The sequence below is a fragment of the Ixodes scapularis genome, unplaced genomic scaffold, assembly GCF_016920785.2.
Source record: "Ixodes scapularis isolate PalLabHiFi unplaced genomic scaffold, ASM1692078v2 PGA_scaffold13__105_contigs__length_92229423, whole genome shotgun sequence".
Taxonomy (NCBI): Eukaryota; Metazoa; Arthropoda; class Arachnida; order Ixodida; family Ixodidae; genus Ixodes; species Ixodes scapularis.
This window is the reverse complement of record NW_024609839.1, coordinates 77,462,811-77,479,382: the sequence shown is the minus strand read 5'-3', so window position 1 is coordinate 77,479,382 and position 16,572 is coordinate 77,462,811. Positions and strand designations below refer to the sequence as shown.

The following is a 16,572-nucleotide window of genomic DNA, read 5'->3' as shown; positions in this document are numbered from 1 at the left end:
ATATATTTTTCGGGAAGCCTGAATGCCTTTATGTGAATTCGTTGTCCCGCACATTTAGTTGTCTTATGTCAGCTTTGCATTTAGGCGACGTTTGATCGGATTGCTACTATAGTTTGCAAATAAGTAGGAAGTACGTGTACCTGATCGCCTCGGGGCATTTGGATGAACTGTTCAACCAGTTCAATGCTTGCTTCATGATTTACGACAATTAACGAGTAATACAGGTAGAACCGTCAGTATCATAGCACTGAGAAGGAAGGAGTATTAACGAACAAAACGTGAGGGCGCAGGTGAGCTGGTGTAAGTTCATAAGAGTCCCGGGCAATTTTACAATTATGAAAGAGTATATTCACGGCATAAGAGAAATGGGCGACGTTTTTCGTAAACATTGTAGCACATTTCGCGATTGTTCTAGATGAATTCATGAAAACTTAGCTGCGGAATTCCATTCCATCCGTGAAATTCAGACTTGGAACTTAAAATCGAAACTTTCGAACTTTTCAAACTTCTTCTTCAAAACACAAAAAAAAAAAAAAATATTCGATTTTTTTTTTTAGCTTGAATTTTATATAAATTCTAAAAGTTCGTATCTGAATCTGCTATAGCGGCCGCCGCGCATGGAAAACGTGAAAGGAAAGGAAGGAGGCAAAAGCGGGGAACATAACGCCGTGGCGTGTGCAACGTCGTCGGCGAAGCGACCGTATCGGCAATTTTCCTGCACGGCCTAGGATTCCTTGCTCCTCACGCGCTCGATCTCGGCGAATAGCGGCGCGGCGACACGTGGAAAACAGTTGCGCAACTCTGGCTCCGGTAGGTTGCGCCATCTCGCTAGAGGGAAGCTCGCTTTAATCGTGACTAGTTCGGTGTCGGTGGACGCGAGCGGTCTATATCTCAAGTGCAAGTTTTCGTCGATTTATGCGTACCTTTTCAAGTAAAAGCATTTGTTAGCCAGTGCTTGGTGTTCTCCGTTTCCCGCCTTCGCATCTATTCGCGCTGTTTCCACCCTATAAACATAGTCACCGACTCGTCCGATTTTCCATTATGTCTACCCTTTACGAATTCTCTTCTTTATGAAAACAAGGAGACAACTCAAAATGCCCTTTTGAAAGAGTATTTTGGGCCATAAGCGGCGGGAGAGTGCGTGCAACGTGTGGGACACACGTTGCACGCACTCTCCCGCCGCTTATGGCCCAAAACAATACGCATCAGTGACGGAGAATCGCACGCACTGTTCACGTCGATGACGCAACAATTACAAAACACGGAAAAAGAAAAAAAAAAAAAAAAAACCAGCAACACTGAGCTGTTGCGTAACAAAAGACGCTAGCAAAAAACACGGACAACTTCCAAAAAGAAAAAAAAGAGAGAAGAAAGCTGTGCATTGGGTCGGAGCTTTTTGGAAAACCAAGAAAGCAATCACGCAATAAAAGGTGCGTAAAGTATTTTCAGTGACAGGAAGTTAACCTTGCTAATCACCTAAGCTCCTGCTTTCCTTCCGTAAAATGCCTGTCTTTATTTTTATTTTATTTTCTTTGGGGGGGGGGGGGGGGGGGGGGAGGGTTGGAACACGAGCAGGCGGCAATGCTTGTACGCCGTCCCCCCTCAGTCATTTTACTCTTAACTTTTTTTTAGCGCGACGCATTCGGAAAACAAGAAAGTCGCGAAGCCTTTTCTTCCGAGCGGTCATTGTTTCCCTCCAGCCGTCTGTTTCGGTTCGAGTGAAATGGGCATGCGCAATTACCGGCCCGTCAGGACGACGTCTCCGAAGACCACGTGTTGTCCCGTGACGTCACCGGAAGGAGGCGAGACCCCACTCGCCCGCGGTGTATAAGAGCGGGACAGTCAAACAAAGATGGCAGACGGCGACGGATCAGACGGCCACCGCAAGCAATGGGCCGCTGCCAGGAAAAGGTATGTTTAGCCATAGCTTGTCCAAGCAGAGTTGGCAAACAAAACATCGGTTAGAGGCTACAGTCACACCGGGCAAACAGAGGGTCAACACCGATCGCCAACATCCCTCAGTTTAAGCAGATGCTTGCAAGCAGAAACCTGTCAGGACCAAGTCGTAACAGTCGAACAGATGTTGGCAATCGGTCAGCTCCGATCGCCAACATCGCAAAAGCAGCCTTCCCGGAGGTCCTTACAGAAACCTTCAGCAGGATTACTTGTTCATAAACGCGCTATTTTGTCGCCGGTTGGTGGCGCTCAAGAGTAACAGGAGTTGTCATGTCTGAACAAATGGTGCTAGTCGCTTGCTCGTCTAGTTTTAATTGATTGCATAGATAAGAAAGTTGCCGATAAATACGGGAAGGCAAAGCGTATCTTTCCATCGCTTCTGTCCAGCATGAACGCGCTGCATCCTATGGTAATCCGGCTACGCCCGCGCGATCGAAGTACCATCAAAATTAAAGGGGCGCTGCAACGATATCCAATTGGAACGTTTTTCACTTTACACTAGCTTAGTGGCACTAATAGGACTCAAGGATACTCGCACGCAACGCCACTGGCCAAGAAACTCCTTTGTTGGGGATGTAATTTCAAGGACAAAAGCGAGCGTTTTTTCATTCAATTTCTCCTACGCGAAACTTGATGACGTAACTGGGGGATCGTAGTATCCTCTAGTGACGATATTCGAATACGACTCATAGATTGGACCCGAGCATTGCATGGGCACTCGATTTGGGCTCGTGATAATCGATGGCTCGAGAAGCATTCTGGAAGTGGCCCGTGTCCAATCGCTGCGATGACAACAATAGCCGAACCACAACAGTGTCTGGAACTCAGCGCTGTCCTGTGCCTTGCCAACCCCAGCGCGTGGCTATGATCAACATTGGCGGCCTATAATTGGTTCCAGATCACGTGGCCGCTTGTTCTGGCTGCGAGTTAAAGGGACCATGAAATGATTTTAAAATCGAATTTCATCCACCGCACGTCGTAAAAGGTGTGAAAAGGAACACAAAAACACAAGACTAGGGAGCCAAAAAAAATTATTTGCTATAGAACTTTTAAAAGAAAACTGGACTCTTTTGCGACATCTTTCCTTCGAAAGCTCTGCCTTTTCACTACGATGCATACGCAGAATCGGTGCACGTCAGCCGAATCTACATCGCCTATTGGGTAAGAGCCTACCTCACCAGCACCGCGATCGTAAACAATAAATAGCCGGCGAATGTTTCCTAAAAGTTTTGTTAAATAATATTCAGATCCACATTTTGTAGCATAATTAGAGATGTGTGGCGAAAATTGCCAAATTTGATAATGCTGAGAGCCAAGCGCCATCTATCGTGTGGTAAACGAAGCAACTACTGCGCGTGCGCAGTAGGGCAGGGCCAAGTTCAGAACGGTTATTTACATTGGTTTCCTTCCTCTCAAAACTCTGACTGACTGAACGTCTATTTTTCTACGTGTTCATCTCGCGCGTGCCGACTTCAAGCAGCAAGAAAGAAATGTACTTAAAACAAACCACGACGAACAAGAACGCTGGATCCACAAACACCCGAGAAGAGCGACAACAGCCGCGAATCCCGCTCCGACGAAACTCTCAGAATATAGGCCTAGCAGGCACTCCGACTCGGCGCAGCGTTGCTTCGTCGCAAGACCGTCTGCCTACGACCGGCTGGCGTACTGAATGGAATATGCCCGCGCTACCCTTGTGGACCCTTCCGTATTATAGTTTGATCGCTGACCTCAATTTTAGGTTAAGAGGTGAGGTCAATCTCTTCCCCTTGTTTTCCGAGGCAGTGTTGACGAACACTCGTCAAAAAGGGACCCTCGTCGATCCTCTCCTTGTTTTGTGTGATATAGAGTTGAAATAAACGCTGTATGGATTACCTTCGTAGCACGGTATGTACACTTTGTTATTGGTATGCCATTTTTATTCTGACAGACTGCACGTCACTGTCGAGCTGTAACAGTTCGTGGGAGGTATACGTGCAATACCGGTCCAACCTTTCTTTGCCGAGTGTCGCGTCAGTATCGAGTTGCAATTGTAAAAGATCGGTCCCGAAGCGCTTACCAACAGCGCGAATACAGCACTTCATCAAACGCGCGCGTCCGCTCCGAGTGTGAACAGGTATTTACGTGGCTCTTGCTGACAGTTCAAACGTATCTTTTTTAACGTCGGCTCGCTCCTGCATCTCCGAGACCGCGAAAAACGCCGCGGCAAATTGTTCCCATCTGCACTTCCCAACAGGCATACCGGCGTATGGGACTAGTCCCATGCTGTCGCTGTAGCGCAACATATCTCATTGAATTTCGTTCAGCTGCGATGCGGCGAGGAGAGGCGCCGATTCAGAAAATACGTCGGTGACATCGGCGCAGTAAAACCCACCGGCGCACCCCAACTCGCTAACGCTCCCATCTCCTACTGCAGAGAGAACTTCCGGTTCCGGAAACATCGTACGTCACGGCTTGTTTTGCGGTCAAGAAAAAGTCGATATTTCATTAATTTTTTGTGTAGAAGTTAATAAACCGAGACGAAAACGGATGCCTGTTCGGCATCCAGTGAACATTGACGGTTTATTGTAAAAGTTATGTGGAAAAAGTAAAAAAGTCATTTCATGGTCCCTTTAAGGGGATGAACGCTGCTCGTTTTCCTTTATTTTTTTCTGCGACTTCGATTGCGTGTGGGGAAAAACGAACGGGTGTTTCACAGCTCATTAACGTAAGGTATCCGTCCCAAGCGGCATTTGCGCAAATTACAAAAATCGCTGCATAGCCCCTTTAAACATAACTCATTCTGAAACTGTCATGACGAGCTGCCTTAGTTCGATACAAAGAGGAAACAGCCTGGACGTTCAGTAACCAGCGAGATGTGCTATCGCTTTTCATAACTTCCATTTGTAAACCGTAAGCTGTCATTTCAAAGAACTTCAGGAGGTCTTCCGTAAGTCTCCACAATCGGAGAGTAGCGAAATAATTTAAGCCATGGGTCCATGTAACACGCCGACTTCTTTTTAGACCTGGACGCTTCTGCTTCTGCTACTAGCCTCCACTCATGTCACCATCTCCAAAGAAACCGCCAAAGAGCCAGAAAGTCAAGCCGTAGCCGAAAAAGTAGCCGACACAAAAATGCTAACGGGAGACAGCAGTAATGAACTCGTGGCCTTAGAGACTGGCTATGGTGGGCACGGTGGGCACGGGGGCCATGGTGGTTATGGCGGCTATGGCGGACACCACGGAGGACACGGACACGGACATTCGGGACACGGCTATGGGCACGGCGGCTACGGACACGGAAACCGGCACTACGGCGGACACGACGCCGGACATTATGGAGGGCACGGCCATCATGGAAGTAGAGGGTACGGCGGGCACGGAAGCGGGCACTACGGCGGACACAGGAACCACGGATCGTACGGCGGCCACGGACAGAGGCACGGACACTGGAAGCACCACGGACAGCACTGGAAGGACCGCGGGTGGGGCCACGAGCGCAAGTGGGGCTGGGACAAGGGAGGCGGAAGCCACGGCGGCTACGGTGGACACGGCCAGAGCCACGGACACTGGGGTCATCACGGAAACCAGGGACACTACGGGGGCCACAAGCACGGACACCACGGCCACGACCACTACGGCGGACACGGGCACTACGGCGGACACAAGAGGGGACACTACGGGGGATCGCACCACGGACATGGTCATCACGGTCACGGGCACGGGCACAGGGGATATGGGCACGGGCACTACGGTGGACATCGCGGACATCACGGGCATCATGGACATCACGGCGGAGGCTACGGCGGCTAGTATCTTCTCTTTGGAAATGGGTAAGATTCTTATGATGCTAATTAAGTCATTGTCGCAAGTGCATAGTTGGAAGACATCTTGTTTAGAGTCTGTCTTTGTTGGTGGCTACGTGGTACTCGTGGGGAAACTATATCGGCGAGAGTGTACGCGTGCCGGAATCCTCTGGCGCACCACGACCATTCGATTCTGACGTTACTCATGCCGAAACGTGCGAGTCAATGGCGTCATCAGCTCTTTGCTGAACGCAGAACGCGGGAAGGGTGCACGGCGTGCCCACAGTCTCTTTCGCAGGTTAGGAACGGCCGCGGTCGCTTCTGTGAACAGTTTACAAGCATCGATGCACCATGCTGTCCGCTGCACCAGACTGCACGCATACTCTGGACGTTTACCTCCTAGACCCCTCTCGATTTATATCCTCAGTTGCTTAGTTTATCAAAATGAACATGATCTTTTTTTTTTTTTTTTTCTTTTTTTATGAAACGTTGCGTGGTGTTTTTACTTTGTCCTGGTACGTTGGTCCCACAAGAAACTGTCTGCATACGTGCTCGAATCAGAAATGTATGAAGCGAACATGCTTGTATGATGCTTAAGGCGCAGATGTCATCATGCCTGCAACGAACGCCGCGTCTTTTGGATGATGCATGAACTGCGTGACGGCGGCTTTAGGGCAACCATGCGCGTTCTGTAGCAAGTGCACGCGTTACGCATTCTAATCTCACGATGATTCTTCTCGTGTTTGTACAGGGTCATCTCACGGAAGACGGGCGAATCTCCTCACCGAGTCAAACAACATCACACTTCGGCAAACAAAAGAAAAAAGAAAGATGGGGAACAAGATATAAAAATAAGAGAAGTCACGCTTTGTCTAATTTATACGGGGTAATTCCAAACGTGCCCCGCTCTCCATCCTTATTAACAATAAAAAATATTAAAAACATTCTTCCTTACACCCAGTCTAACTATTTCTTAGTCATGTAAACCCCCCTCTTCCGCACACTTCATTACCAACGTGTCGACAAGGGAGCGAGCCATCTACGTCCACGGTACACAAGCCGGAGAAACGGGTGCATATATAACTAGGTATACGTCGCGAACTTTCGCCGAATCACACCGGGTTCGAATAATTCGACGAACCTTCGAAGTCTTGGAAAAGTTCGACTATGGCCAGTGCTGCGTGCCCACGTCTATGAAAATATTTCGACTTTTGAGAAAATAAATACTTTATAAAGTGTAATGTACCGTATTTTTTCAAATACGCATGCGCAGTATCCACATGGTGTGGGCAAACACGGTCTTGTTTGTAAGCTGTGTGTCGGTGCACATCGATATCACAGTACATACAAGCGGGCTGATCGATTCAGTTCCTTCGCTTATAAAAAGGTGCGACTTGTATACCTACATCCTACACCTACACCAGCTACCTAGCCTCAACTTAGACCAGCTCGCCTGCGGTGTATCTTTTCGTAAATATTCAAACCTTTTGCAACGATGTAAGTTATAAACCATAAAATACGATAGCTTTTTTTTTTTTTTTTATGGTTACTTGTGTTTACACAATTTCAAACCAGAGATATCTACTTTTAATGCCTTCGTTCTGCAAGGAGCAAAAGTACGCACTCGAGCTGGTAAGGAAACATCGGAATCTAAACCACGAGTCAAGGGTTTGGGTTATGATCAGTTAGTTTATTCAGGTGTACAAAATACATCTGCCAGGTAGCGCCAAGGGTTTAGATTATGAAATGCGTTCCATCACAATCATAATGAAACGAAAGTCCGTAAGAAATATAACTTTTCATAACAAACAAATAAAAGTTTATCAATGTGAAAAAAAAAAAAAAGAAGAAAAAATCTCCGCGAGGTAGCGTCAGCTCATCGTTATCGAAATTTGGCGCACGCGTACAGAACTCATACTTGAGTCGATTATTTGTCGAACTTTGCGTTAGAAGTTCGAGAAAACGAAAAACAGTCGAATTCCTGGGCAGGTTCGCAACAGCCCTATGTATACAACGACAAAACATCATGTTATAGTACTTGCTAGAGGAGAAAAAAAAAAATATATGTATAGACGAGCCAAGACCCTCGATGCATAGCAAACAAGCCCGAAAACAAGGATGGGGGATGGACCGGGAGGCACGTGATCAGACTGCAGCGCAGCCCGATCGTTAGTCCGCCGCCAGAGGTGTTCGCGGGAGAATTTGGAGAGAGGCTCGCTTTCTTGACCGGTACATACGCTCCCCGCCCCCCAATAACGCTACGAGCGCGGGTCAGCACGAGCTCTTCTTCGCTCGGTCGTCCTCGTGCGTGTGATCAGCGACTAGACCAATCACGGGTAAAGTCATGGCTTCCTATATACAGACAAAGCCTGGCAGGTCGCCACGAGAAGCGGCCGCCGAAATGGAAAAAGGGGAGCGGCAGACAACGGATGAGAGGAGAGCCACGTGACTGGCGCCCCGCTGCGGCGACACGCCGAAACACACTTCTCCCGAGCGAACAAGTGTGTTTCGGGTCGTCGCCGCTGCAAAAGCTGTGCGCTGACGTCCAGGTTCGCCGAGAAATGGCTTTTTGATGCTCTGTGCTACCAGATCCTCGCACTCCAAATCTGCAACCGGGCACTCTATGACCCTGTCGTTGAACTGCCAGGCTTTGTGAGTATAGACGAGGCTATGTTACCGTCAATGCGGCGTACTCCTAGGCTTTTTTTTTTTTTTCTGTACGTGATTGGTCAAGTTGGCGTCGAGAGAAATCCCACGAAGACGACGTGCGCCGTGACGCAGCACTTTTGAGGCTGCTTGATCAGCTCCATCGGATGGTGGCCGGTGTCGTACTTGAAACAGCATTCTCTTCTTTAAAAAAAAAAAAATAACATCCGCACGCACAAATAAAACATCGCTTAGGTGAGTATAAATATATATAAACAAATACGCGGCTAATCTCGACAAAATGACATCTTCAAATTCGGCCAGCTTGGCCGCCATATGCCAATGCTATATAGGTACTGAAAGACGATTCCAATCCAGCGATGTCATAGGTTGAAAATGACAATACATTAATTCCATTATGATCATGAATGCATTACCGTAGCCTACTGCGGTTGATTAAAAAAAGCGCAAGCGCGTAAACGCACAGTATGAAAAAAATAAATAAAAAAGCTTGAAGCAAAATTGAAATAACCTAAAGGAACTCACGTCACTGTATACGATAACAGTAAATGAAGCCAGAGAGGGTCATCTGGAACGGCTGAATTGAATGGATGAAGGAAAATAGCAAACAATTCTGGAAATACACGAGGCGCTGCGGCAATGAACCGCGGTATAGGAGATGTGGTGGTTAATAATGAAATAATTACCGGTGACTGGCAAAAAGCTGAAGCCTATTTTCAGTCAGGTTGCTTGGCTTCTGAGGACACAGGCCACGGCAGATGTCAGGGCACGCTCAGTGTATGCCGCCAGTTGAACTTGCTGTACGAGGTGTGTTGGAACCTCTAAAATCTGTAGATGAATCTAAGCCAGTAGGCCCACGTGGGATTTCACCGATAATTTTAAACCGTCGTGTAGATGCGGTTGTCCGATACCTTACTATAATCTATAACAAATCTTTTAACGATGGAAGGAAAGTGGAAACTGGAAAGTGGCCCGCGTGGTGGTGGTGCGCAAGAAAGGCGCCGAAAAAGAAGTTACTAGTTACAGACCGATTTCACTAGCTACTATAAGTCGTAAGTTATTGAAACACGCTTTATATTGTCACATCATAAATCATCTAAACTATCATATTTTGTTCTTTGAATCACAACATGCATTTCGGAAGAGTCTATCATGTACTACGCAACCGACTGAGCTATATGATGATTTGGTCACGGGTGTTGACAAAGGAGGAACGATTGATTGTTGTCTTAGACAATAAAAAAAAAAGCGTTCGATACGGAATCACACTCACTATTATTACACAAATTAGGGCTCCTATAACTTTGAGATGGCTATTCTAAAGTGTATACGAGCGTATCTAAATCATCGCGTTAGCAATGTGTTGTTGTAAATAGCAAAACTTCAAATTCTGTTGAGGTAACGTCCGGTGTACCGAAATGCTCTGTTTTGGAACCCTCGTTATTTTTAATATTCGTTACTGGCATTAATGACGATGTGCTGCGTTTGCTCGCGAATGACTGTGTTGTTTACACGGCCATAACAGATGAGGAGAGTTCCAGACGGCCGCAAGATGACCTAAACCGAATATAACAGTGGTGTAAAAAAATGCGAGATAGAATTAAACGAAAAAGAAAAAAAAATACCCCCCCCCCCCATATTAGTTTTACTCGTAAAACGAAACAGATATCAATAGAGCAAACAGTTAAGGGAACAGGGTAGGCCCTATTCTTCCCATGTGTTTCAGCCTATGTATGTGACCCTTTTTCTCAGGATCTGCTAGGGTTAGAGGATTCATGTTGGTATCATTGTATTTAGCTTTCTGTGTTCTCTTTACTGAACTAGATTTATTGTTATATATATTTTAGTTCTTTTTTGCTTTTGTTTTTACTGGACCCTTCTAATTTTATTGCCAAAATAGACAATAAACAGCTTGTCAAACAAAATTGCCTTGATTAATTTCCACAATTCTAGTTCAGTAGACTCCCCCTTGTGTTGTCTTGTTAGTGGAAAAAAATGATACTTCTAGTTTTTATGGTTTCGGAGAAAAAGGGTCAAACGTCGCAAAAAAATTATGTTTTGAGATAATCGACTTTGAAGTGAAAAAAGGCACTTTATAATAAACTTGCACTCTAGAAATGCATGCTGATGTATCCGTTCGGTAGCCACCAGCCAGGTTGTCACCTCCATAGTAAATATTTAGTTTCTTTGTTTGCTGTCTTGCTTTTTGGGCCTCTTTTGTGACGAGCTGTGTAGCCCTGTCTGCCAAGTAAAGTCGTCGCCGGTCAACGTCCCACAACCACTGCACCATGAATCATCCTGGTAAAACGCCAAGTAGAGGCTCGAAGTTGTCCGTTTTGACGTCTCTCTAATCAGTGTGTCCACCAGCACTTTTCACAGTTCAGAAAGTAGGTGCAGGCGACGCCAGCTCTTAGTGCTGCTTTTTTAACCAGCTGGAAGTCCCCACCACACACTTTGCACACCCAGCTTCGGCGACGGTACAGGACAGAAGGTCGTTGCCAATCAGTGCACAGTTGCAGTCACTAACACTTGCCTTGAGCTCTTCAAAGCGTGCTGCCGAGTGCGACAGCTTCGAAGAAGACGCACACGTGGTAGTCGCTGCGTCAGGCATCAGAATGCGTCGCGGGGACTCGGCGGCATAAGAAATTGACCTATGTCGACTACTCTGGAAGCAATGCTTTTAAAATATCTTCTTCGTCTTCGTCATTTTTAACATTCCAAACCTAGTGTTAAAGTAAACAATAAATTACCTTGCCCGTGGAAGCATGCCGAAGCAGAAGCAAAAGTATGCGCGTCGCGACTGACACCGGCAGTGTCTGAGGATTTATGGGGCTGAAAATTAAAAGCTAGACAGCTTTTTGCTGTTGCTGGACGAGCAATAAACATTCCGCTAAACTTAGTGAAAATCTGCGTTTTTTTTTTTACGGTTCTTTTACAACATAGGAGAGATACAGATCGTGCATAGGTGTAAAAGGGGGCGTGGTCGGTCACCACCTAGGTTTCGGAAAAGGTCATTTTTCCTGTAGATAAATCGCGCACGCTCAAATTACACAGTCAGCATTGTTCAGGAAAGACTGGGAAATCCAAATCCCTAAAAAACAAAAACTCAATTTTTTTCAAAATTTTGCCCTACCCTGTTAAATATCTAGGCGTCACGCTATCAGCGGACATCATTCCGAATGCACATATTGACGATGTTGTTATAAGGGCCGGAAGAGCGCTTGAATTTTTAAGCCGAAATTTAAATAAATCATCTAACGGTATCAAAGAGCACGCCTATCTTTCGTTTGTATGACCGGTTTTAGAGTACGCCTGCACCGTCTGGGATCCTTCTCAGCAAAACCACATTGTTGCACATGGAAGGATCCAGAGTCGTGCTACTTGTTTCGTTCTGGTGCTGTACGACCGTTTTGCGAGTGTAACCGACATGATTAAAGAATTGGGATGGTCTACTTTGTCATTAAGACGAAAAAAATTGCGCCTTGAAGGTTTTTCAGAATATATATCACAATATAATTGGAATTAATAGCTAATCTTACTTATTACCACCAAATTATACCTCCCACAGAAAAGACCACAATCATAAGATAAGAGAACACCGCACTAAAACTAAATTGGACAAAAACTTTTTTTTGTTAAATTGTTGTTAAATTAAAAGGCAGTAATTATTAAATTATTGCCTTGTCCAGTGAGATTGTGTGTGCCGTAGTTTCAGAAATGTTTCTTTCAAGTTCATTCGTCCCCTGCGATAATGCCTCATGGCGCTGCATGATCATGATGAATGAAGAATAATGAAGAAAGCACATTCCGTAGGGACAACATGGCGTCATTCAGATCACACCTCTGCTGTGTGCCGCCATTCGCTTTCTAAAATTTGCAACGCCACGCAGTCGGCGTTTCAAAGAATGTCGCTACTTGTGGGAACCGCTTTCTAGGAACTTTGGGACTAATAACCTCTTCCACGCAGACGACAATTAAAGCATGGGAATTCGTTTGGGCCTAATAATTTGCCGGCGATGATCCTCTCCGAAAACGCGAATTACAGTCACTCGGCGGCGTATTATCTTGCAAGCAGAAGTGCGACGTCGCGGATCAGGGCTAGCAGACGACTCAGCTTATCTCCAGCGATATATAAATATATATATATTTTTTAAGTGTTGTTCGCGGTTAACATCCAAAAGATGGTTGTGAAACTTAAAAAAAAGCAAAAAATCGTGCATCAATTTTTACACAATTAAAAAAAAAAAAAAAAAAAAAGCTAAAGCGTAGGTTTTTCATGCGCAAGTTTAATGTAATGAACATCGTTTACCTTGTGAACTAAATTTATACCTTCGTGTGTCATGGTGTAATACGCCAAAAAAAAACCTTCTTGTGTCTAAAAAATAAAAGTCGAAAAATATTACATGGTGCGATGCAGAAGATACAACAGGACTTTTCATCGATTGATTTCAGGTCCGGGTTGCAAATCAACCAAGTCGCGCAGCAACGAGGGTTCGGCTTCTGTGCAGTACACACGTGTTCGTTTGGAAAATCTTCCTTCATGCTTGGTGGGTTTGAAAAAAAAATGAACGCGGGTAACAGAATCTCTAAGATATCGAATACAGAAGAGTTTTATGATCTGAATTTCGAAACATATTATCCTCACGTCTTAATGTTTGAAAGATCAGTCCATTTAAATCAACACTGAATGACTGAGGATTCCTCTTTGATACTGGAGGATGTTTCTTACTACCTTTTGTAATAAGGATAGGGCCCCAAAGGAACACAGAGCATTCTTTTTAGAAATAATGCTATAGTCAGAGGTTTTATTTACAATGGGTACTAAAAAATGTATAAAAAATGAATCATAGCGCAACCCTTTAGTTGGGATAAAGCCTCTGCCCCTCGCACTTCTACAGTCGGTAGTTGATTTAGCCTGTATATATATAAGTCCTGTAAAATGCCTGCAAAAACCAGCTCCTCCATCAAAAAAAAAAATGTGTCCCCCGTGTTTTATGAACCTACCAAACTCAACAGTCTAATATTACGAACCGCCAAAACAACCACCCCCAAATATTATGAAAACCCACACTCGTGCAAGTGACACAGCTCCTTAGCGGTAATGGAACCAGAGTGAAGTCAAAGTTCGCTTTTCTTTCAGTCGACAGCTGGACGGGTACAACCTTGAGATTTTTTTTTTTTTTTTTCTCAGCGCAGATTTTTAAAATTAGGGAACAACTTACCACTAAAAAAAAAAAAAGTGGACCTGGAATAGTATTGAGCATAACTAGGATTACTGACCCCATCACAATAACCCAGGTGCTCACCCGTATCAGCCGCTGCACCTAGCACTCCGGTGCAAAGCAGTGAAGCTTGACATGCGCGCGCTGGTGAGGGGCGGCACAGAGGCATGCGGCAGACATAATTAAGTAATCTCATCAGGAGTGCAAGACCCTGGTTCTGTCTTATCACAGGAGCCGCCATCCTACAATTTGGCAATGTTTTCTCGCAACTTTTAGCTCTTGACATCGCCGACATTATCTAGACGATGTCGGTGATCAATCCGCCAGCGCATGAACCAACCAGTTCCCGGTTGACGAGCAATCTCAATACTTCGTTTCACCTTAACTTTAAGCGCAGCCGCTGCTACGAGCCAATGGGAACAGCAAGCGTCAAACGCGACATCATGGCATTCGTCCAGGTCCCTGAGGAAGACGACGACGACGACACTGCCTCTGGTAATTCTATTTGTGTCTCCTGAGATTTAACGAAATATTTGCTAAATAGCGGGCCTGCACTTCGTATCCACCGATTACGTAACAGCAGAGAAGTATCGGACCTCTCTTCGCGAAGGGCCCCCTTCAGGGAGGCCAAGCTTCCTGCAAAAATGAACCCTGAATCAACAGACCAACTGATGCTCGCCGCCCTGCAAGACATAACAGATTCGGGGACGTCTTTCAAAGACGGCTATCAAATTCCGACCAAGGAACCCACAACAGATGCAATGACTTGCACTTCCTCTACAATCGTGTCTGCCTGCGATGACGACGACATGCTGCCCGACGACGATGAATTCGAGACTGCTCAGGGAAAGAAGAGACGTAAGACGGACCCACGGTGTCATGCTTCATCTCTCAAGGATGAAGGCAACCTACAAGTTGGATCCACGGTATTGTTCATCCCGACTGAGAACCACAAGGTCGAGTCGCTCAGCAAACTCAAGCTTACAGACTACCTGAACAACGTTGCTCCAGGCATGGTGAGTGTTGTCCGGATTAACAAAGCTCGGAACATTGTCGCAGTTGATGTGAAGCGACCTCTCTTTAAAGCGGAGCTTCTCAAGCTGTCCAAGCTATGCGCAGTACCGGTCAGAGCCTTTCTGCCGAGAGATCGCTCAAACTGTCTTGGCATTCTGCGAGACATTGACCCTGACTGCACAGAAGACGACATTAAAACACATCTGCAGTCCTCCGTTGGCGTGGCAGAGGTGAAGCGACTTGGGAAGACGTCACCCGTAGTGCGAGTCGCCTTCACAGGGAAAGTAGCTCCTCAACACGTCAAAGTGGGGCTTGTAAGAACTGAGGTGATCCCCTACCGAGCACGCCCCTTGCAGTGCTATAGATGTTACAAGTTCGGCCATATTGCAGCTGCGTGCACAGCAGAGTTTCAATTGTGTTATCGATGTGAACTGCGTCACGAAGGCACGTGTGAAGCCAATCCCAACTGCGTTAACTGTCAAGGACAGCACGCCTCTAACTCAGCCGAGTGCCCAGTCAAGGTACGAGAGACTGAAGTTACAAGGTATCGGCTAGAACACAACACCACTTTTCGCGAGGCAAAATATGCCGTGCACGCTAAACGTCAGGCAAACAAGGAAACGGCTGAAGGTGGCAAACCAGCGTCCAGAATCACCACCAGTAGTGTGCCGTCACTAAATGCTCAGGAGTACCCTCCTCTTAAGAACCTGGAGAACAAAATCGACGACTCTGGAGCTGTAGCGACTACTACAACAGCCGCACTCAGAGAAGCACGAAAACCATCTTTTTGGGAAAAACAAAACATCAAAGACATCACTTCACACGCGCCTTCCGATTCGCGTACCTCGGCACCAAACCAGGCTGGGGAAACAGGTACTACATCGTTTTTCAAAACCATAATACCACTGGTATTCACCGCACTTCGTCAAATATTGAAAACGATTCCACCGGCATCAACGTTCCATCACGCGATTGAAGCGATCCTTTCGTTAGAGTCCTTCATTGTAAAAGTACTCTGAAGTTTTACCACTCTCGCCTCACCCGAAGAAACGGACACTGGTCATGTTATGCTTCAATCACTAGAAAAACAGACCCCAGAGAACCCCCGACTACAGGAAAATGCACAAAAATTTCGTAAACTTTTTTTTTTTAATTTTATTTACAAATTTTGTTACTGTACTCTTGATTCACAAGCTAACACTCTGGCTTTCAACGGTACATTTTTGCTTCAAGGCAACTACCGATTTTCACCATACATGTACCACCACAGCCTATTTATTTATTTATCTTTAAAATCGCAAAGATCTATTTTACAAGGTATGGAAGGCACGGCGCCTGCAAGTATAGCGCTTACAATTTTGGTTTTGATTGACTTTATGCTCTGTCCAAGCCCTCCCTCCTAGCCTACATATGTTATCAGTAGAGCAAATTCGGACACAAGCAACCATTTTACAATGGAATGCAAGGGGTCTCCGCAGCCGACTATCTGACTTTCGACAATTTTGCCATAAGTACCGATTTCCTATCATGGCCTTGTCGGAATCAAACATTGCTAGTGATTTTCGTCTATCCGGTTACGAGGTTTTTCACTCGTCGCGAGGTACAGCTCCAAGTCGAGTACTAGTCGCGGTTCGGAAAGACCTGACGCTAACAACGAGTACGTAGCGTTGACTGTCAAAAACGATCACCGTATATTCACCATAATCGCGGCGTATATTCCGCCAAATACTCAGTTTAACACCCAACGTATTAACTCTATTATTGACAACACTCCTTCTCCGCACATCCTAACGGGCGACTTTAACGCCCATCACCCCTTATGGGGAAGTGTGAAGACAACTATACGGGGAACCTCACTTGCGACACTTACCCATCAGCATGGCCTCTTTTCGCTGAACGATGGAAGTCCTACTTTTTTCCGTGGAACT

General features: G+C 45.8%; 1 protein-coding gene across 1 annotated transcript; it reads left to right on the top strand.

Annotated features, from left to right (window-relative positions):
- The first annotated feature begins 1,839 nt into the window (after nt 1-1,839).
- On the top strand, nt 1,840-6,822 carry LOC115323876 (cold and drought-regulated protein CORA-like). The gene is made up of 3 exons (XM_029984385.2): nt 1,840-1,911; nt 4,960-5,768; nt 6,493-6,822. Exons 1-2 carry the CDS (start codon nt 1,891-1,893, stop codon nt 5,746-5,748), a joined length of 810 nt encoding a protein of 269 aa, XP_029840245.1. The 5' UTR covers nt 1,840-1,890; the 3' UTR covers nt 5,749-5,768; nt 6,493-6,822.
- The last annotated feature ends 9,750 nt before the right edge of the window (nt 6,823-16,572 follow it).